Raw genomic sequence first — 22,985 nt, 5'->3', positions numbered from 1 at the left:
AGTCAGTGTACATAGAGTCAGTACCAGGGAGTCAGTGTACAAAGAGTCAGTACCAGGGAGCCAGTGTATATAGAGTCAGTACCAGGGAGTCAGTGTATATAGAGTCAGTACCAGGGAGCCAGTGTACATAGAGTCAGTACCAAGGAGTCAGTGTGTGTATAGAGTCTAGTGAGTGTACATAGAGTCAGTACCAGGGAGTCAGTGTGTGTGTATAGAGTCAGTACCAGGGAGTCAGTGTACATAGAATCAGTACCAGGGAGCCAGTGTATATAGAGTCAGTACCAGGGAGTCAGTGTATATAGAGTCAGTACCAGGGAGTCAGTGTACATAGAGTCTGTACCAGGGAGTCAGTGTGTGTATAGAGTCAGTACCAGGGAGTCAGTGTACATAGAGTCAGTACCAGGGAGTCAGTGTACATAGAGTCAGTACCAGGGAGTCAGTGTATATAGAGTCAGTACCAGGGAGTCAGTGTATATAGAGTCAGTACCAGGGAGTCAGTGTATATAGAGTCAGTACCAGGGAGTCAGTGTATATAGAGTCAGTACCAGGGAGTCAGTGTACATAGAGTCATCACCAAGGAGTCAGTGTGTGTATAGAGTCTAGTGAGTGTACATAGAGTCAGTACCAGGGAGTCAGTGTGTGTATAGAGTCAGTACCAGGGAGTCAGTGTGCATAGAGTCAGTACCAGGGAGTCAGTGTACATAGAGTCAGTACCAGGGAGCCAGTGTATATAGAGTCAGTACCAGGGAGTCGGTGTATATAGAGTCAGTACCAGGGAGTCAATGTACATAGAGTCAGTACCAAGGAGTCAGTGTGTGTATAGTCTAGTGAGTGTACATAGAGTCAGTACCAGGGAGTCAGTGTACATAGAGTCAGTACCAGGAAGTCAGTGTACATAGAGTCAGTACCAGGGAGTCAGTGTATATAGAGTCAGTACAAGGGAGTCAGTGTATATAGAGTCAGTACAAGGGAGTCAGTGTATATAGAGTCAGTACCAGGGAGTCAGTGTATATAGAGTCAGTACCAGGGAGTCAGTGTATATAGAGTCAGTACCAGGGAGTCAGTGTACATAGAGTCAGTACCAGGAAGTCAGTGTACGTAGTCAGTACCAGGGAGTCAGTGTACATAGAGTCAGTACCTGTGAGTCAGTGTACATAGAGTCAGTACCAGGGAGTCAGTGTGTGTATAGAGTCAGTACCAGGGAGTCAGTGTACATAGAGTCAGTACCATGGAGTCAGTGTGTGTATAGAGTCAGTACCAGGGAGTCAGTGTACATAGAGTCAGTACCAGGGAGTCAGTGTGTGTATAGAGTCAGTACCAGGGAGTCAGTGTGTGTATAGAGTCAGTACCAGGGAGTCAGTGTGTATATAGAGTCAGTACCAGGGAGTCAGTGTACATAGAGTCAGTACCAGGGAATCAGTGTATGTATATAGTCAGTACCAGGGAGTCAGTGTACATAGAGTCACTACCAGGGAGTCAGTGTGTGTATAGAGTCAGTACCAGGGAGTCAGTGTACATAGAGTCAGTACCAGGGAGTCAGTGTACATAGAGACAGTACCAGGGAGTCAGTGTACGTAGAGTCAGTACCAGGGAGTCAGTGTACATAGAGTCAGTACCAGGGAGTCAGTGTACATAGAGTCAGTACCAGGGAGTCAGTGTACATAGAGTCAGTACCAGGGAGTCAGTGTATATAGAGTCAGTACAAGGGAGTCAGTGTATATAGAGTCAGTACAAGGGAGTCAGTGTATATAGAGTCAGTACTAGGGAGTCAGTCTATATAGAGTCAGTACCAGGGAGTCAGTGTACGTAGTCAGTACCAGGGAGTCAGTGTACATAGAGTCAGTACCAGGGAGTCAGTGTACATAGAGTCAGTACCAGGGAGTCAGTGTGTGTATAGAGTCTAGTCAGTATACATAGAGTCAGTACCAGGGAGTCAGTGTGTGTATAGAGTCTAGTGAGTGTATATTGAGTCAGTACCAGGGAGTCAGTGTACATAGAGTCAGTACCAGGGAGTCAGTGTATATAGAGTCAGTACCAGGGAGTCAGTGTACATAGAGTCAGTACCAGGGAGTCAGTGTATATAGAGTCAGTACCAGGGAGTCAGTGTATATAGAGTCAGTACCAGGGAGTCAGTGTACATAGTCAGTACCAGGGAGTCAGTGTGTGTATAGAGTCAGTACCAGGGAGTCAGTGTACATAGTCAGTACCAGGGAGTCAGTGTACAAAGAGTCAGTACCAGGGAGTCAGTGTACATAGAGTCAGTACCAGGGAGTCAGTGTACAAAGAGTCAGTACCAGGGAGTCAGTGTGTCTATAGAGTCAGTACCAGGGAGTCAGTGTATATAGAGTCAGTACCAGGGAGTCAGTGTGTGTATAGAGTCAGTACCAGGGAGTCAGTGTACATAGAGTCAGTACCAGGGAGTCAGTGTACATAGAGTCAGTACCAGGGAGTCAGTGTATATAGAGTCAGTACCAGGGAGTCAGTGTACATAGAGTCAGTACCAGGGAGTCAGTGTACATAGTCAGTACCAGGGAGTCAGTGTGTGTATAGAGTCAGTACCAGGGAGTCAGTGTATATAGAGTCAGTACCAGGGAGTCAGTGTACAAAGAGTCAGTACCAGGGAGTCAGTGTACATAGAGTCAGTACCAGGGAGTCAGTGTACAAAGAGTCAGTACCAGGGAGTCAGTGTGTATATAGAGTCAGTACCAGGGAGTCAGTGTATATAGAGTCAGTACCAGGGAGTCAGTGTATATAGAGTCAGTACCAGGGAGTCAGTGTATATAGAGTCAGTACCAGGGAGTCAGTGTATATAGAGTCAGTACCAGGGAGTCAGTGTACATAGAGTCAGTACCAGGGAGTCAGTGTACATAGAGTCAGTACCAGGGAGTCAGTGTACATAGTCAGTACCAGGGAGTCAGTGTACATAGTCAGTACCAGGGAGTCAGTGTGTGTATAGAGTCAGTACCAGGGAGTCAGTGTACATAGAGTCAGTACCAGGGAGTCAGTGTGTGTATAGAGTCAGTACCAGGGAGTCAGTGTACATAGAGTCAGTACCAGGGAGTCAGTGTGTGTATAGAGTCAGTACCAGGGAGTCAGTGTACATAGAGTCAGTACCAGGGAGTCAGTGTGTGTATAGAGTCAGTACCAGGGAGTCAGTGTGTATATAGAGTCAGTACCAGGGAGTCAGTGTACACAGAGTCAGTACCAGGGAGTCAGTGTACATAGAGTCAGTACCAGGGAGTCAGTGTACATAGAGTCAGTACCAGGGAGTCAGTGTGTGTATAGAGTCAGTACCAGGGAGTCAGTGTACATAGAGTCAGTACCAGGGAGTCAGTGTACATAGAGTCAGTACCAGGGAGTCAGTGTACATAGAGTCAGTACCAGGGAGTCAGTGTATGTATAGAGTTAGTACCAGGGAGTCAGTGTACATAGAGTCAGTACCAGGGAGTCAGTGTGTGTATAGAGTCAGTACCAGGGAGTCAGTGTACATAGAGTCAGTACCAGGGAGTCAGTGTACATAGAGTCAGTACCAGGGAGTCAGTGTATATAGAGTCAGTACCAGGGAGTCAGTGTACATAGAGTCAGTACCAGGGAGTCAGTGTATATAGAGTCAGTACCAGGGAGTCAGTGTATATAGAGTCAGTACCAGGGAGTCAGTGTACATAGAGTCAGTACCAGGGAGTCAGTGTACATAGTCAGTACCAGGGAGTCAGTGTACATAGAGTCAGTACCAGGGAGTCAGTGTATGTATAGAGTCAGTACCAGGGAGTCAGTGTACATAGAGTCAGTACCAGGGAGTCAGTGTGTGTATAGAGTCAGTACCAGGGAGTCAGTGTACATAGAGTCAGTACCAGGGAGTCAGTGTACATAGAGTCAGTACCAGGGAGTCAGTGTATATAGAGTCAGTACCAGGGAGTCAGTGTGTGTATAGAGTCAGTACCAGGGAGTCAGTGTGTGTATAGAGTCTAGTCAGTATACATAGAGTCAGTACCAGGGAGTCAGTGTGTGTATAGAGTCTAGTGAGTGTATATAGAGTCAGTACCAGGGAGTCAGTGTACATAGAGTCAGTACCAGGGAGTCAGTACAAAACAAATAAGAGGAATATATAATAAAGGGGTCAGTGTAAAGTCCTTAGAGTCACTATTGGCAAGTGAGAGTAGTTTCATATCAAGCACACACTTGCCAGTAACCTCTTCACAAATACATGGTCAATAGTTGGGGGTCACCCAAAAAACATTGAGTGTCGGCCTTACACAATGACAATAGTGACAGGGATGCCAACGGACTAGGGTTAGGGTGCCGAGCAGCATGGGAACTTCATCCAATGGCACAGACAGAGAGGGTTAGGGTGCCGAGCAGCATGGGAACTTCATCCAATGGCACAGACAGAGAGGGTTAGGGTAAAGAGCGGCATGGGAACTTCATCCAATGGCACAGACAGAGAGGGTTAGGGTGCCGAGCAGCATGGGAACTTCATCCAATGGCACAGACAGAGAGGGTTAGGGTAAGGAGCAGCATGGGAACTTCATCCAATGGCACAGACAGAGAGGGTTAGGGTGCCGTGCAGCATGGGAACTTCATCCAATGGAACAGACATAGAGGGTTAGGGTAAGGAGCAGCATGGGAACTTCATCCAATGGAACAGACAGAGAGGGTTAGGGTAAGGAGCAGCATGGGAACTTCATCCAATGGAACAGACAGAGAGGGTTAGGGTGCCGAGCAGCATGGGAACTTCATCCAATGGCACAGACAGAGAGGGTTAGGGTAAGGAGCAGCATGGGAACTTCATCCAATGGCACAGAGAGGGTTAGGGTGACGAGCAGCATGGGAACTTCATCCAATGGAACAGACAGAGAGGGTTAGGGTGACGAGCAGCATGGGAACTTCATCCAATGGCACAGACAGAGAGACCATTGACTGTCTACGTCCCAGAAAAGTAGAAAGTGACTCCCAACTTGGTAGTAATCTCTTAGGATAACCTGGCCTACGTCTGTCCCAGTCAGAACTGAACACAACACAGATTTTTTTTTAGCGAGGCAAGTCAGTTAAGAACAAATTCATAGTTACAATGGCGGTCTACACCGGCCAAACCCGGACGACGCTGGGCCAATTGTACTCCGCCCTATGGGACTCCCAATCACGGCCGGTTGTGATACAGCCTGGATTCGAACCAGGGTGTCTGTAGTGATGCCTCAAGCACTGAGATGCAGACCGCTGCGCCACTCGGGTGCCCAGATGGTTAAAGCCACTTTAAAACAAATTCAACTTGTATCTGTTTCATGTGTTATGTAATCATTCACCTATTGATTAGGCTACACCCCAGTAATAGGCTTTACACGCATTAGGCTAGTCTTATTGAGCTGTGTGCAAGTTCCAGGAAATATATCCAGATTAAATGTAGAACTGTCCACTAAATAAGAGCAGAACTGTGGAAATACCCAAGAAATACTATTTATATGCACACGGAACAAAGGAATAACCTACTGTATTTATCGCAAAATTATTTTTTTTACAAAAAATGGTTCTTAATAGTCTACTCTAGCCTAACTTTTAAAAAGACATAACATTGAGGCTAGGGAGTTCAGGACACAGCTACATTCTTATAGAACACTGTTGAAATACAGAGGCTAGGTCTCAGTCGAGTGTCATTCAGTGGAGAAGCTTAAAATCAGCAGTATCATACCTTATGATAGACTCATAAATTGTCAGAGTCAGAGCAGACCTCGGCCTGTGAAACATCGCTTTCATCTTCACAAGTTGCATACGCTTCATTTCGGATAATATTCCCGTTTAAAACTCTAGAAAACCAAGTAGAAACCCCTTCTATAGCTCAAAACAAACATCCCTCTGCTTCCAGTCCAAACAACTAGTCTAGTAGACAGTGACACACACAGCTTTGCTTTCCAAGTCGACCACCAATCCATCGACAGGCTTTCAGAGTAAGATCGATATACCGCAGCGTACCACAATAGTAGACCAGTGAGTCAGTGAAGTGAGGAAGAACCAGTTTACTGTGTTCATGTCCCACATGGCACCCTATTCCCTATTATAGTACACTACTTTAGACCAGAGCCCTATGGAACCCTATTCCCTATTATAGTACACTACTTTAGACCAGAGCCCTATGGAACCCTATTCCCTATTATAGTGCACTACCTTAGACCACAGCCCTATGGAACCCTATTCTCTATATAGTGCACTACTTTAGACCAAAGCCCTATAGAACCCTATTCCCAATATAGTGCACTACAATTTAACCACAAAGTAGTGCACTATATAGAAGCTGTTGGTGTCAGACTGGTTGCTCCGGTACTGCTCACCGGCTTAGGTAGCTCGGCCCAAGTGATGCGCCGGGCCGTCCGCACAACCTTCTGTAGCGTCATGTGATCGAGGGCGGTGCAGTGGCCACACCAGGTGGTGATGTAGCCAGTCTAGATGCTCTCAATGGTGCAGCTGTAGATCTTTCTGTGGACCAATACCAAATCTTTTCAACCTCCTGAGAGAGAGGTCAGGCGACTGTTTACGTGTATGTTTAGGGATGTTAACAGTTCACCGTCAATCCGTTAGCTGGCGAAAATACATTTGAAGGGTCATGCTTATCGGTCTATAGGGTAATTTGTCTGATTTTGTTGAACTAAATTGGCACGTGTGTATTCTTGTTTTTTCATGCGTCTTAATTATCACAGGCGCACAGCATACAGAGACTAGTTAGAGGAATAGTCTACCACCTGTCAGACAGCCTACAGAGACTACTTAAAGTTAAAGGAGAGGCATATCACCTGTCAGACAGAGACTAGTTAGATGAGAGGAATATCACCTGTCAGACAGAGACTAGTTAGATGAGAGGAATATCACCTGTCAGACAGCATAGAGACTAGTTAGAGGAATATCACCTGTCAGACAGCATAGAGACTAGTTAGAGGAGAGGAATATCACCTGTCAGACAGAGACTAGTTAGAGGAATATCACCTGTCAGACAGAGACTAGTTAGAGGAATATCACCTGTCAGACAGCATAGAGACTAGTTAGAGGAGAGGAATATCACCTGTCAGACAGAGACTAGTTAGAGGAATATCACCTGTCAGACAGAGACTAGTTAGAGGAATATCACCTGTCAGACAGAGACTAGTTAGAGGAATATCACCTGTCAGACAGCATAGAGACTAGTTAGAGGAGAGGAATATCACCTGTCAGACAGAGACTAGTTAGAGGAATATCACCTGTCAGACAGAGACTAGTTAGAGGAATATCACCTGTCAGACAGCATAGAGACTAGTTAGAGGAGAGGAATATCACCTGTCAGACAGAGACTAGTTAGAGGAATATCACCTGTCAGACAGAGACTAGTTAGAGGAGAGGAATATCACCTGTCAGACAGAGACTAGTTAGAGGAATATCACCTGTCAGACAGCATAGAGACTAGTTAGAGGAATATCACCTGTCAGACAGCATAGAGACTAGTTAGAGGAGAGGAATATCACCTGTCAGACAGAGACTAGTTAGAGGAATATCACCTGTCAGACAGAGACTAGTTAGAGGAATATCACCTGTCAGACAGCATAGAGACTAGTTAGAGGAGAGGAATATCACCTGTCAGACAGAGACTAGTTAGAGGAATATCACCTGTCAGACAGAGACTAGTTAGAGGAATATCACCTGTCAGACAGAGACTAGTTAGAGGAATATCACCTGTCAGACAGAGACTAATTAGAGGAGAGGAATATCACCTGTCAGACAGAGACTAGTTAGAGGAGAGGAATATCACCTGTCAGACAGAGACTAGTTAGAGGAATATCACCTGTCAGACAGAGACTAGTTAGAGTAATATCACCTATCAGACAGAGACTAGTTAGAGGAATATCACCTGTCAGACAGAGACTAGTTAGAGGAGAAGAATATCACCTGTCAGACAGAGACTAATTAGAGCAGAGGAATATCACCTGTCAGACAGAGACTAATTAGAGGCATATCACCTGTCAGACAGACTAGTTAGAGGAATATCACCTGTCAGACAGAGACTAGTTAGAGGAGAGGAATATCACCTGTCAGACAGAGACTAGTTAGAGGAGAGGAATATCACCTATCAGACAGAGACTAGTTAGAGGAATATCACCTGTCAGACAGAGACTAGTTAGAGGAGAGGAATATCACCTGTCAGACAGAGACTAGTTAGAGGAGAGGAATATCACCTATCAGACAGAGACTAGTTAGAGGAATATCACCTGTCAGACAGAGACTAGTTAGAGGAATATCACCTGTCAGACAGAGACTAGTTAGATGAATATCACCTGTCAGACAGAGACTAGTTAGAGGAATATCACCTGTCAGACAGCATAGAGACTAGTTAGAGGAATATCACCTGTCAGACAGAGACTAGTTAGAGGAATATCACCTGTCAGACAGAGACTAGTTAGATGAATATCACCTGTCAGACAGAGACTAGTTAGATGAATATCACCTGTCAGACAGCATAGAGACTAGTTAGAGGAATATCACCTGTCAGACAGAGACTAGTTAGAGGAATATCACCTGTCAGACAGCATAGAGACTAGTTAGAGGAATATCACCTGTCAGACAGAGACTAGTTAGAGGAATATCACCTGTCAGACAGAGACTAGTTAGAGGAATATCACCTGTCAGACAGAGACTAGTTAGAGGAGAGGAATATCACCTGTCAGACAGAGACTAGTTAGAGGAATATCACCTGTCAGACAGAGACTAGTTAGAGGAATATCACCTGTCAGACAGAGACTAGTTAGAGGAGAGGAATATCACCTATCAGACAGAGACTAGTTAGAGGAATATCACCTGTCAGACAGAGACTAGTTAGAGGAATATCACCTGTCAGACAGAGACTAGTTAGAGGAGAGGAATATCACCTATCAGACAGCATACAGAGACTAGTTAGAGGAATATCACCTGTCAGACAGACTAGTTAGAGGAATATCACCTGTCAGACAGAGACTGGTTAGAGGAATATCACCTGTCAGACAGAGACTAGTTAGAGGAAAATCACCTGTCAGACAGCATAGAGACTAGTTAGAGGAATATCACCTGTCAGACAGAGACTAGTTAGAGGAATATCACCTGTCAGACAGCATAGAGACTAGTTAGAGGAATATCACCTGTCAGACAGAGACTAGTTAGAGGAATATCACCTGTCAGACAGCATAGAGACTAGTTAGAGGAATATCACCTGTCAGACAGAGACTAGTTAGAGGAATATCACCTGTCAGACAGCATAGAGACTAGTTAGAGGAATATCACCTGTCAGACAGAGACTAGTTAGAGGAATATCACCTGTCAGACAGCATAGAGACTAGTTAGAGAATATCACCTGTCAGACAGAGACTAGTTAGAGGAATATCACCTGTCAGACAGCATAGAGACTAGTTAGAGGAATATCACCTGTCAGACAGAGAATAGTTAGAGGAATATCACCTGTCAGACAGCATAGAGACTAGTTAGAGGAGAGGAATATCACCTGTCAGACAGAGACTAGTTAGAGGAATATCACCTGTCAGACAGCAGAGACTAGTTAGAGCAGGGGTGTCAAAGTCAAATGGACGGAGGGCCAAATAAAAAATTTAGCTACAAGCCGAGGGCCGGACTGTTCGAATGTTCATTGAAAAATTTTTAAATGACGCATATAGTCTAGTGAACCTAATTGAACCTACTGAAAACCTAACAAATATATTCCAATATGATCAGATAAATAAAGCAATATTTTCTTATGGCTCTGTCAGTAATCTTTAATTTAACAGACACAAAAGACAAATTTCCTTTATATAAAAATCCCCATAACATGAACATTAAATGAAAGAAACCGGTATTCAAGGCACCATCAGTAGCCTATATTTTCTATTTTAGCAAAAGTGGGCTAAATTTACTTCAAAGAAAAAAACAATAATAGCAATTTTCTATCATCCACTCAACTGAAATATTTTTAAAATATAATTGGATTGAAATACAATAAAATAAAGTGCAAAAATCTATTAATCAAAAACAACACTTTGTTTAAGGAGAAGTAACATGCAGTGAAAACAAATATTAAACTTTAACTTTTAAACTTGAACTGAGTAAAAACTCTAAATATGTGATTGCACAGTAATGTTCACTTGTTTGAGGTTGAGGGTGATACTTGGTGGTGTCCCATCTTTTCCACAAGTTCATCAATGTTCGGGGTAAGGCTCTGAGCTGAGGAAATCCTCAGAATTGAGTGGAGGTGTTCAGCAGTAAGTCGACTTCTGTGTGATGTTTTGTTCAGGTTCATCAAAGAAAACAGTTGTTCACACAGGTATGTATTGCCAAACATAGACAACGTTTGAGCAGCCTGGATGCGCAGCTGGGGCATTGTGTCGGGGAGGAAACGGGCGAACTCCGCAGCACCCACTGCCGCATATTTTGCCCTCAGTGCATCATTGCATTGGAGGTCAATCAACTCCATTTGGAGGTTTGGTGGTGAGCTTTCCACGTCAACAGCAAATGGGTTACCGAGCAGTTCCAACCTGCTTTTTTGTGCTTCAAAGTCAGCAAATCGGCGTCGAAAGTCAGCGGCAAGCATACCTATTTTATCAGCCAACTGTGCGCTCGGGAACGCACTGGTAGAGAGCTTCTCTTTCATGGTCTGGCAGCTGGGAAAGTGGCTCAAATTTTCTTTCCGCATCTGCGTCTCCCACAGAGTCAGTTTGGTTTTAAATGCCTTCACTGTACTGTACATATCAGAGATGACATGATCCCGACCCTGCAGCTGCAAGTTCATTGCATTCAGATGACTCGTAATGTCACACAGAAAAGCCATTTCACACAGAAACATTTCGTCTCGGAGTTGTGTTGTGTCTTTCCCTTTGCTGTCCAAGAACAGACAAATCTCCTCACGAAGCTCGAAACATCTTTGAAGCACCTTTCCCTGGCTTAGCCATCGCACCTCTGTGTGATAAGGCAAATCACCATGCTCCGTTTCTAACTCCGTCAGAAATGCCTTGAACTGGCGGTGATTCAAACCTTTGGCTCTGATAAAGTTAACTGTGCGCGTGATGATGCTCATTACATGCTCCATTTTCAAGGCTTTACCGCACAACGCTTCCTGGTGTATGATACAATGATAAGCTGTCAGCTCACCTGTCGCGTTTTCCTCTTGCATCTTTTCCCGTATCTTCGCCACCAGTCCGCTCCTGTGTCCACACATCGCAGGTGCTCCGTCGGTTGTCAAACCCACGAGTTTTTCCCAAGGCAGCTCCATCTCATTTACACATCTTGACACCTCTTCATACAAATCATGCCCCGTAGTTGTGCCATGCATAGGACGTAAAGCCAAAAACTCCTCTGTCACGCTTAGGCTGGAGTCCACTCCGCGGATGAAAATTGACAACTGGGCAATGTCAGAAATGTCGGTGCTCTCACCCACAGCCAAGGAATATGCAATGAAATCTTTTCCCTTTTTCACAAGCTGCTCTTTTAGATTGATGGACAACTGGTCTACTCTCTCGGCAATGGTGTTTCTGCTCAGACACATTTAAAAAGAGTTGCCTTTTTTCTGGGCAAACTTCGTCACAAACTTTAATCATGCAGTTTTTGATGAAATCCCCCTCCGTAAATGGCCGGGCTGATTTAGCGATCTCTTCTGCCAAAATAAAACTGGCCTTGACAGCAGCCTGGCCTTGTGATTTGGCTTTTTTGAACAGAGCCTGTCGAGATTTGAGGCCTCGTTTTAATTCCTCTGCCTTTTGTAGCCTTTGTTCCATGTCCATATTCTTGTTTTTGTCCGCGTGTTTCGTTTCATAATGTCGTCTCAGATTATACTCTTTCAGTACCGCCACACTTTCTCCACACAGAAGACACACAGGTTTTCCAGCTACCTCCGTGAACATATACTCCGACTCCCACCTTGTTTGAAACCCCCGGTTCTCAGTGTCCACCTTCCGTTTTGCCATTTTTGATGGGTATCTGAAAGTTAATTTTACTGTGATGCTGATGACTGCTGTGCCAATAAATATTGAAATGAAGCAGCCTACTGCTCGGTGCGTCACCGTTGCATTGTGGGAAATGTAGTATTGGTGCGTGTAAAAGATCTGCGGGCTGCCGGCTTGCTGCGGTCTGCGGGCCGGTTCTAATAATAAATCAAGATCATCCCAGGGGCCGTAAAAAACCTTCTCGCGGGCCGGATGTGGCCCGCGGGCCTTGACTCTGACATATGTGAGTTAGAGGAATATCACCTGTCAGACAGAGACTAGTTAGAGGAATATCACCTGTCAGACAGAGACTAGTTAGAGGAGAGGAATATCACCTGTCAGACAGAGACTAATTAGAGGAATATCACCTGTCAGACAGAGACTAATTAGAGGAATATCACCTGTCAGACAGCAGAGACTAGTTAGAGGAATATCACCTGTCAGACAGAGACTAGTTAGAGGAATATCACCTGTCAGACAGCATAGTTAGAGGAATATCACCTGTCAGACAGCAGAGACTAGTTAGAGGAATATCACCTGTCAGACAGAGACTAGTTAGAGGAATATCACCTGTCAGACAGAGACTAGTTAGAGGAATATCCTACCACCGGTCAGACAGCATAGAGACTAGTTAGAGGAATACCCTACCACCTGTCAGACAGCATAGAGACTAGTTAGAGGAATATCCTACCACCGGTCAGATAAGGCCAGAGTAGCTCCTACAAAAATCTGTAGGTTCCTGAAGTGAAACCTGCTGTTTTAAGCCAAGTCATTGCCCAAAAATAAAAAATTCTAAACGTAATCGCCTGTTAAAAACTTTGATGGCCACGATTAAAAAGGTGCTATATTGTATTTCTCAACTCGTAATTAAAGCGTGCGTCCCATTCGCCATGCAGATGTATCGGCTATAGCCTGCCTCCCGTTGACTATCAGCGCATCACCCACCACTTTATAATGTGAGCTGGAGGCAGTATAATGGTTTGAAACCTGAACGATTTACTTTACTTCAAATAATGAGGCACGTCTTACCTTGCTTCAAAAGTAGCCTAGCCAAAATCCAGCCGTAGAAACGGGGTGGCAATTATTTTATAAAAACTTCCTCACGGTATTAACCAGGATTTTCCTCCTGTTCTCTTGGTTTTCATAGCAACTTTCTTTTCGTTGTTCAGAAGCCAAACGTATAATCCTTGTCATATTAGCAACCCATCATAGTTCTTGCTGTTAAGAGTCTTCCCTCCTTTATGTTTCGAACAGCTGTTCATTTCTGTCAACTGCGCGCATTAGGTTTAGAACAGTGTTTTCCGCAAAATATTATTTTAGCAAATGTTTGGAAATAAATTTTTATTAGGTGCTTCATTACAGAAGATGCATGTTCAATAATAACGTTATTGCCTTTTTGACTGGAAGGCGAGAGGCTTGCTATTGTGGCATGTTTCCATTAAACTGGACCCTGTCTGGTCCTTGTATGCATGCATAGCATCAGAGAGGAAAAAGCCAAGCCAGAGGTTCACTCTCGCCAAAGTCTGTACAAAATAAGCCCAATACGTTTCTATGGGTTTATTACGGGCCTAAGCTTGTCGCCTGCCTACCCGTCTTGGGACAAAGACTCCCATGTTTAGGGTGGAAACATAATCCCCTCGTTATTATATACATTTCTCCGATAGTATTTTCTGTTAGTCGCGTCATTTTACTGTTTGGAAAAAAAATGTAAATGTAAGTGTTTGTTGACCGGTTAATGAGGGTCTGTTAGTCATCAACATGCCAAATCTCATCAAGTCCCCTGAGGTAGGTGTTGTTGTGGCCTCTTCACAACTGTCTTGGTGTGTTTGGACCATGATAGTTTGTTGGTGATATGGACACCAATTAACTTGAAGCCCTCAACCTGCTCAACTACAGCTCCCTCAATGAAACTGGGAACATGCTTTTCCTGTAGTCCACAACCATCTCCATTGTCTTGGGAGAGGTTGTTATCGTCTCTGACATCCTCCATATAGGCTGTATCATCGGTGTCGTCGGCAAACTTAATGATGGTGTTGGAGTCGTGCCTGGCCGTGCAGTCATGAGTGAACAGGGAGTACAGGAGGGGACTGAGAATGCACCCCTGAAGGGGGCCCCCGTGTTGAGGATCAGCGTGGCGGATGTGTTACCTACCCTTATAACCTGGGGGCGGCCCGTCAGGAAGTCCAGTATCCAGTTGCAGAGGGAGGTGTTTAGTCCCAGGGTCCTTAGCTTAGTGATGAGCTTTGAGGGCACTATGGTGTTGAACACTGAGCTGTAGTCAATGAACAGCATTCTCACGTAGGTGTTCCTTTTGTCCAGGTGGGAAAGGGCAGTGTGGAGTGCGATTGAGATTGCATCAACTGTGGAGCTGTTGGGGTGGTATGCAAATTGGAGTGGGCCAGTTGGTCAGCGCATGCTTGGAGTACACGTCCTGGTAATCAGTCTGTTTAACAGGTCTTACTCACAGTCGTCCGGAACAGCGGATGCTCTCATGCATGCTTCAGTGTTGCTTGCCTATGCTCCTCAAAGCGAGCATAGAAGTAATTTAGCTTGTCTGGTAGGCTCGTGTCACTGGGCAGCTTGCGGCAGTGCTTCCCTTTGTAGTCCGTAATAGTTTAAGTCCCACAGGTGGAGTTACTGACATATACAAACAAACAAAAATGTATGTGCATGGTGGAGTAGCCTACATACACAGCTTAACACTCAACAATAATGTCATTGTCATATAAAATATAAAACGGTTGTCTTATAGACCACATGGAGAGCTGGGGCGTATTCATTACGGAAACCATTTAAGAACCAAAATGGAAGCAAACAGAGCAAAACAAGAGTTCCGGTTGGACAAATTCCAGTAGGTCCCGCCCCGTTTCATTTGCTTCCGTTTAAGAAAAGGAACTAAAACAGGAGCAAATGAACTACCTGAATTGGTCCAATAGAAACTCTAGTTTTCGTTGCAAAACCTTTTGCGATGGAATCTGACTAAATTAGATATAAACCGTTGCAATACGTTTCACAACGGAAATGGTTTACTTCAGAACGGATAACATTTTAAAACAACTACATTTTGGACAAATTTGCGTAGGCCCGTTCCACCTGTCCCCATTTCATTACATTTGGTTTTGTTTGGTTGCTAGTGGAAAAATTTCATCAAAACAACTCTGATTCTTATAAACCTTTACAATTTCTGTAATGACGCAGCTTCTCTGTATAGTTAGTCTTTATTCAAAGTCATTTTACAAGGTACTTTATATCATTAATATACTAAAAACAAGTATTAAAAAAAAGGTAGTTATAAGAGTGGCCCAGTTGACCACTAAAGGCCATTGTTCAGTTTTGTGTATACACAAATGTATACACAAACCTTTAAAATACAGTTACAAAGTCCATTTGTTATACAGCATGATGAAGTATGTAACAGAACAAAGAGTATTTATACACACTAAACAGTACTGTTTGACCGAGGTCCTATTTATAAAAAGGCTGATAATGCATTAGGCCAATAAAATAGCCACGGCTGCATCTCAATCCAAAAACTGCATCCTTGTGGATTGAGTCACAGCCCAAGTCGAAATATTAAACTAAATTGGAACGTCTGAGCAGGTTAGTCCTTCATAGCAAATATTGCAAATTGCCAATTCCATTCATACTTCATTTCAAATGGTTAAATACCAAAATGGCAACCTATTCCCTAGTGCACTACTTTTGACCGAAGCCCTACAGGCCCTGGTCAAAAGTAGTGCACTAAATAGGGAGTAGAATGCTATTTGATGCACAGTAAATATTTAGCACATTTCAGACCATTGCCATTTTAACACCAAAAGTCATAATAATAACCATCCTGTTACAAAAATAATCAAAAAAGAGAGAGGATGGACAGTGTTGATATTATAATAACAGTTATCTAGCTCAATTCATTAAAGAATGCAAGAAGCTATTTGCGTCAGTTTATGATCTGAAAAAAAAGCTCAGCTAAAACCGGTCAAACCAAATCAGTCCAGATCAGTCCATGTATACAATGAATCCATGTGCATATAAAAATAGTGTTAAATAACTTACAGCAGTAAAGAAGGACACCATAAAATAAAATAAAAACTGTGGGAAACAATTTACTTCTAGGATCCAGCATTTTGAACAGAAAATAAAAGCTGAAATTCTTGTACATTTAAATATAAATCATGATTATGACACCCTTCTGACTTGCAAGTATACACTTTCACAACTGATCCAGTGAAATACAAAACCCACAATAATATTAACAATATATTAAATTTAGTCAGTTTAAACAAGGCCAACCTCCAGTCAAACCAATAACTCTTGGGCCCGTATTCACAAAGTGCTGATCTAGGAACAGTATTGCCTTTTAGATAATTAATGAATAATATTACATGTACAGGGGTGGGACCTGATCATAGATCAGTACTCAAACTAAAGCTTCATCAATAGTATAGGTATATCGGGAGTACCCAGTAAATGACGAGCAATTCTGTGATAAACAACGTTGTCTGTTACACAAAACCTTAAAACATTAAATCCCCAATACAAAAGGGCTTAAGTAAGCTTTTAGGTGGTGGAAGGGTCTTTGCTTAGTAAGATCATGCCGGGGTGACCTCAAATATGTTCTCCGCTTGATCAACCTCCTAAAAGCATAGGCCATGACAGGCTAGCCTGGTCACAGGCTCTGTTTGTGTCGTCTTGACAACGCCTATGGTCAAAACTGACATTTACCACAGGAGTTGTAGAACCATAGCAGTTGGCAAGACAGCACAAACACATCTGGAACCAGGCCATGCCGGTGAGGTGAGCCCCCCCCCCCCCCCCCCCCCTCATATGTTCTCGGCCTGGGGGATCTCTCGGATGCTGTCCTTGGGTTTGGGGCGTGCTGTAGCAGGTCGTCTTCTGATGCTGCGGCCGGACGCGATGAGGTCGGCGTAGCCTCTGGAGTGAGAGAAGGCGTAAGCTGAGCGGCGGGAGCCTCTTCCACGCTGGAAGGGAGTAGATTTCACCTCCTCTTCCTCCTCCATCTCATACTTCTTCCTGTTCCTCTGGACCTGCGGGAGAAACAAATGGTAACATTAGCATTTACAAAACAAGTTTAAAATATGGACGTGTGATGGGTTTCATTCAAGAGCACTTCAAACCTGCAATGTAGTTTGCCAGATTTTGTGCTCCATTTGAATACATTGATCTCTGCTATAAAATCTCTCACAATATTGCAGTGGCAGTGAACCCATCCTATGTATCACAGTCATATCAATGTAATGCCATAATGTTACAGATATCAACGAGTAAAGTGCTTTTTGTGTTAGTAGTAGCTAGGCTTTTACGTCTTCTCCGACGGACGGCCATACGGTTTTGGCCAATGGACATATCAATGACATGTCATGCCAAGACGTTACAGATGATAAAATCAAGTATTTTTCTTCCTGTAGTACAGCAGGTCTTACGTTGTCTCCAACGGACGGCCATATGGTTTTGTAGAGGAACTGAATACAGATGACAGGAAGCAGGCTGATCCCCACAGTCAGGATGATGGTCAGCCACAGATAGGGCTGTCTGAGTGCGTTAGAGGCCACTCCTAATACACATGGAAAAACAAAACAAATGCTGGGTTAGAAAACGTCAATAATTGCTCATTATCATAGCCAGCCATTTTGGTTGTATATGCTCATAGAGATTTTATTTTGGGAGTACCAGTGCAACCAGGAGAACAATCACCCAGGATAATAATTGTTGTAATGACAGGCTTCACTGTGCAGTTGTTTGTCGCTTCACTGTGCAGTTGTTTCCAAGTGCCCTAGAGAAAAATGCAAGCTCAGTTTCGTTCAATCCGAAGCCTACATGTAAAATAATAATCAAAGAATACATCAGTGATTTGTATTTTTGTTGCAACTTATTTTGAAGATGCAACAGCATGGGAATCCCTGTGTACCGCTTTGTGTAGCCAGCTAGCGGTGCTGAAACTGGGCATTTCTTAAAGGCTTTCCCATTTAAACGTTCTAAATTAAATGCTAACTGCAAAGTAGGCTTTTACCTGGCAGAATATGATATCATGATGATTTGTGTGGTCTTTTGTTTTGCAAACTCTGCTAATGCTAAGGCAGGTGCGCATTTTAAATTTAACAGGGCAACTATACCCTCCAATATTTATTTAAGATTTCTTCCCCAGACCTCAAAAGTGGTCTCTCCTGATGTGATTTAAGCATTGTTATGGACTTAGAACATCCAATATTAGTTTTTCTATTAAAAAAAAAAAGTGTGATTTTGAGACTGAAAACCTGAAGGAAAAAAAAAAAAACGGGGACTCCAAAACATGGAATAACTTTTTTTTTACTTTTACCCCTTTTTCTCCCCAATTTCGTGGTATCTAATTGGTAGTTACAGTCTTGTCTTATCGCTGCAACTCCCGTACGGACTCTGGAGAGACGAAGGTCGAGAGCCGTGCGTCCTCCGAAACACAACCCAGCCAAGCCACACTGCCGTACACCTGGCGTCCGTGTCAGCATGCATTGCGCCCGGGCCGCCACAGGAGTCGTTAGAGCACAATGGGACAAGAACATCCCTTGCTGGCCAAACCCTCCCTTAACCCTGGACGACGCTGGGACAAATGAGACTCCCGGTCACGGCCCGGCTGCGACAGAGCCTGGACTCGAACAAGGAGGCGCTAACAACCTGGTGACTTGTATGCATTTGTTTATTTGGATCCCCATTAGCTTTTGCAGAGGCAGCAGCTACTCTTCCTGGGGTCCACACAAAAACATGACAAGTTACAAAACACTGGTACACTGATAGAGAAGGACAGTCACAAATGTAACAATATACAAACAATAAACATTGAAAAATAATACAAACACCACAACTAAAAACAGAATGTGTGCTAGAGAGTGTCTGGGTTACCTCACTGTCCATGAGGTAATTTTTCTGTTTTCTTGAGTAATTGGAGATGGGAGTTCGATGCGATCATGGCTATGTATAATCCTGTGGATTGAAGAGACCCCTGGTGGCATGTCTTGTGGGGTATGTCTGGGTGTCTGAACTGCATTTTAATTGATTGTGCAATCTGGAATTTGTCACAGTAATATTTATCATAACTAGAAGAGAAACAGTTAATCTCTAATCAACCCTCAACCAGGAAAGACTGGCATGCATGTTGTTGATGTTAGTTCTGTATGGGTAGATAAGGGCAAGGCGTGCTGCTGTTTTGAGCCAACTTTCAGCTTTCTTTCTTTTTGCTGCACTTGTCCCATCTTGATTACTATCTGGTAATATGGTCAAGACCAGAGCCTGGACAACTAGTACAGTTGACTTGTGTCAATAACACAGAACTTCTTTTATAAAACAGACATACCCCTCCCCATCTTCACAACAACTCTGGCAATATGACTTGACCATGATAATTGACCGTTCAATGTTATATCAAGGAGTTTAGCTTCCTCAACTTCCTCAATAATCCCACCCTTTATACACAACTCCAGTTGAGGTTTAGGTCTTAGAGAATGTTTTGAACCAAATACAGTGATTTTAGTTTTAGATGTAATAAGTTATTTCCGCCTCTGTGGCACAGCATCAGAGAAGTCCTCGTTGAGGAAGATGTTTGTTCCTCTCACATTCTTGATTCTCTTCTCTAAGGAACTTGACCACTATCGGCCTGGGTCTGTCACCTGGGCTGGTTACAGGTTCTCCAGTCCTGTAGGCGTGATCCACCTTAATCTTCCTATGATTCGTTTTGCAGATTTTCAGTAATCATTTTTCTCAGTACTTTCTCCTCAGACACCGTCCAGGTCTCATGTGTAGACTCTGGTACGCCATCCACAACAATGATATTCCTCATGGATTTTCCCTTTAGATCGTCTGTTTTCCCAGTTGTCTGTGAGAGCAAAACACTGTCCTCTCCTCCTTAAAACACCAACACAGCTCACAGGTGTCCGATGGCAACAGCCACAAACAGAAGGGATTTAAACAGCCACAAGCCCGGGACTATCCGCAGTCCCAGCCACAAGGGCTAACTGCATCGCGGCTTGTGTTCAAATTGTCAAGGAAACCTGGCTAGCTGCTTCGCCAAGCATCAGCTCTTCAGACTAGGGTTTGGCAGTATCCCAGGACAGATTGTGGGGGTTTTATAAGGTTTTTTGACATGCTTAACTAACTATAAGCTAGTAGGGCTTCTTAAGCATTAAAGTTTGAATTGCTGACTCTTGTGAACCTGCATTTTCCATTGTTCTCACTTTTACCAGTGCTCTGTCTAACCACGAGGCCACAGCCTGAAAAGTGTGTGTGTATGAAATGTGTGTGTGTATGAAATATGTGTGTGTATGCAACAAAGTATCAGTAGTGTGGGCGCTGTACTGTGTGACCGAGACTGTGCTAATCTTACAGAGACACAGGAGGGGGTGAATCATGAGATTGCTGACTGTGGTGTACAATGGACAATAACAGATAAGCTATATACACGAAGAACATATGTGAGGTTCTGAGTCATGCACTATAACTCAATACTATAACAAACGTGATTAGCAACTATATCATATGTGATTGAATACTATAACAAACGTGATTAGCAACTATATCATATGTGATTGGATATTGACAACCTGTTGGTCTGGGTGCCTGGATGTCTGTGTGTGTGTGCTGGAAGTAACAGTTAGCTCAGATAAGAGTGCTGAGAAGCTGTAGTTAGCCTTGAGCGAGAACAGTGGACACTGTATACAGGTGCAGATATCTCAGACAGTGTTATAAAACTGTCTGACCCCAGTCTCTGGGGTGTAGGAGCGTAATCTACACAGCAACAGCGACGGGACAACAGAGAGCGCACAGGGGCTAGGACTAGCTTATGCGCCAACACCAATGATAGGCTGGGTGAGTCTAAACCACGCCCAGTCTCTACTCTGACAGGCCGGCTCGGAAGCGGGAACTATCTCTGTCACGAGTATAATATACTATCTTTGTTAGAAACAAATCTGTTCCTTGTTCCACCCTGCGGGGTGGTGCAGTGAACCCGTATATACGAAAAATGTATTTGCCATTTATTAACTTTTAAATTAAACAATTATTTTAACCAAGTTCAGGTGTGGTATTGTTCCTATCTCAGTTGAACTTTCGCAACCCTAACAAGATAGTAGCGGCCCCAGCATCTGAGGCTAACCGCGTTGCGGAATCCAAATGAAGCTTTACCAGTACATCTAAACATCAGTCACGTTACCTCAGCTAGCTAACAACCTGGTAACTTTACCAGTACATCTAAACATCAGTCACGTTACCTCAGCTAGCTAACAACCTGGTAACTTTACCAGTACATCTAAACATCAGTCACGTTACCTCAGCTAGCTAACAACCTGGTAACTTTACCAGTACATCTAAACATCAGTCACGTTACCTCAGCTAGCTAACAACCTGGTAACTTTACCAGTACATCTAAACATCAGTCACGTTACCTCAGCTAGCTAACAACCTGGTAACTTTACCAGTACATCTAAACATCAGTCACGTTACCTCAGCTAGCTAACAACCTGGTAACTTTACCAGTACATCTAAACATCAGTCACGTTACCTCGGCTAGCTAACAACCTGGTAACTTTACCAGTACATCTAAACATCAGTCACGTTACCTCAGCTAGCTAACAACCTGGTAACTTTACCAGTACATCTAAACATCAGTCACGTTACCTCAGCTAGCTAACAACCTGGTAACTTTACCAGTACATCTAAACATCAGTCACGTTACCTCGGCTAGCTAACAACCTGGTAACTTTACCAGTACATCTAAACATCAGTCACGTTACCTCAGCTAGCTAACAACCTGGTAACTTTACCAGTACATCTAAACATCAGTCATGTTACCTCAGCTAGCTAACAACCTGGCAACTTTACCAGTACATCTAAACATCAGTCACGTTACCTCAGCTAGCTAACAACCTGGTAACTTTACCAGTACATCTAAACATCAGTCACGTTACCTCAGCTAGCTAACAACCTGGTAACTTTACCAGTACATCTAAACATCAGTCACGTTACCTCAGCTAGCTAACAACCTGGTAACTTTACCAGTACATCTAAACATCAGTCACGTTACCTCAGCTAGCTAACAACCTGGTAACTTTACCAGTACATCTAAACATCAGTCACGTTACCTCAGCTAGCTAACAACCTGGTAACTTTACCAGTACATCTAAACATCAGTCACGTTACCTCAGCTAGCTAACAACCTGGTAACTTTACCAGTACATCTAAACATCAGTCACGTTACCTCAGCTAGCTAACAACCTGGTAACTTTACCAGTACATCTAAACATCAGTCACGTTACCTCAGCTAGCTAACAACCTGGTAACTTTACCAGTACATGCAAACATTTTGAGGCACAGAAAGAAAGCAAAAGAGATGGCTTCTTTAGAACAGGGGGGCCCAAACTGTGGGGCTTGGCAGGGGTTCCCAAACTGTGGGGCACGTCGGTCGGCAGAGGGGGCCCAAACTGTGGGGCACGTCGGTCGGCAGAAGGGGTCCCACAGTTTGGGAACCATTTTTCGAAAGAAGCTGTTATTTTTTTATTTTTTTTTATTAAGTAACTCAGTCCAGCTTTTAACTTACTCCGGGAAGTTGTAATAGTAGAATACATACGGCTCTGTTTCTAAATGAGGAGGTGCATCAGCTGTTTTCCTCGTCATGTCAGTCAGACCTCAGAGAGATATTTATAACGTGTTAGAAATGTCCAGATCAACTAGCCCATGTCAGCTAACGTTCTTTTAGCTCATTGCTTTTGTTGTAATGTTTGAGTTACTCAGATATCACATGAACATATGTAAGAAATTACAAAATATTGTACAATTGTAGGAAATGAGCTTTAAAAACAGGAAAAATGATCTGTACTTCATGCCAAAATGTGTGGAATTGCAGGAAATTAGCTTTCAAATGGCAAAAAAAACATGGCCAAATGGATTTACAGGAAATAAGCTTTAAACCTGCAAAATATTCTCTCCGCCAACAAGAGTTTGTGTCGTGAACAGTGCTAGCGACCTGAGAAACAGACGTGGTGCATGCAGGTG

The 22,985-nt window shown here is 43.6% G+C and overlaps 1 protein-coding gene, 1 long non-coding RNA gene and 1 pseudogene across 3 annotated transcripts in view; all 3 read right to left on the bottom strand.

Annotated features, from left to right (window-relative positions):
• Positions 1-6,383, bottom strand: part of LOC129833644 (WD repeat-containing protein 7-like) — a 68,132-nt pseudogene extending 61,749 nt beyond the window's left edge.
• A 1,730-nt stretch (positions 6,384-8,113) lies between these two features.
• Positions 8,114-8,426, bottom strand: LOC129868622 (uncharacterized). 2 transcript variants are annotated; one of them, XR_008761785.1, is made up of 3 exons: positions 8,360-8,426; positions 8,256-8,321; positions 8,114-8,189 (listed from the first exon to the last, which is right to left on the bottom strand). It is a non-coding gene; the product is annotated as an uncharacterized LOC129868622 (long non-coding RNA). The 2 variants fall into 2 exon arrangements; XR_008761784.1 differs by having other exon boundaries at positions 8,147-8,189; positions 8,223-8,321.
• A 6,724-nt stretch (positions 8,427-15,150) lies between these two features.
• LOC129812892 (phospholipid-transporting ATPase IC-like) overlaps positions 15,151-22,985 on the bottom strand; it is a 74,238-nt gene continuing 66,403 nt past the window's right edge. Inside the window, exons 27-28 of the mRNA XM_055864858.1 lie at positions 17,396-17,526; positions 15,151-16,999 (exon numbers count right to left, since the gene is read on the bottom strand). Coding sequence (XP_055720833.1) covers positions 16,775-16,999; positions 17,396-17,526 — 356 coding nt within the window. The 3' untranslated portion in view covers positions 15,151-16,774. The remainder of the gene's footprint in view (positions 17,000-17,395; positions 17,527-22,985) is intronic.

Source organism: Salvelinus fontinalis, chromosome 2 (genome assembly GCF_029448725.1).
Source record: "Salvelinus fontinalis isolate EN_2023a chromosome 2, ASM2944872v1, whole genome shotgun sequence".
Classification (NCBI taxonomy): domain Eukaryota; kingdom Metazoa; phylum Chordata; class Actinopteri; order Salmoniformes; family Salmonidae; genus Salvelinus; species Salvelinus fontinalis.
Note: the sequence above shows the minus strand (reverse complement) of the source record. Positions and strands in the feature narration are given on the sequence as shown.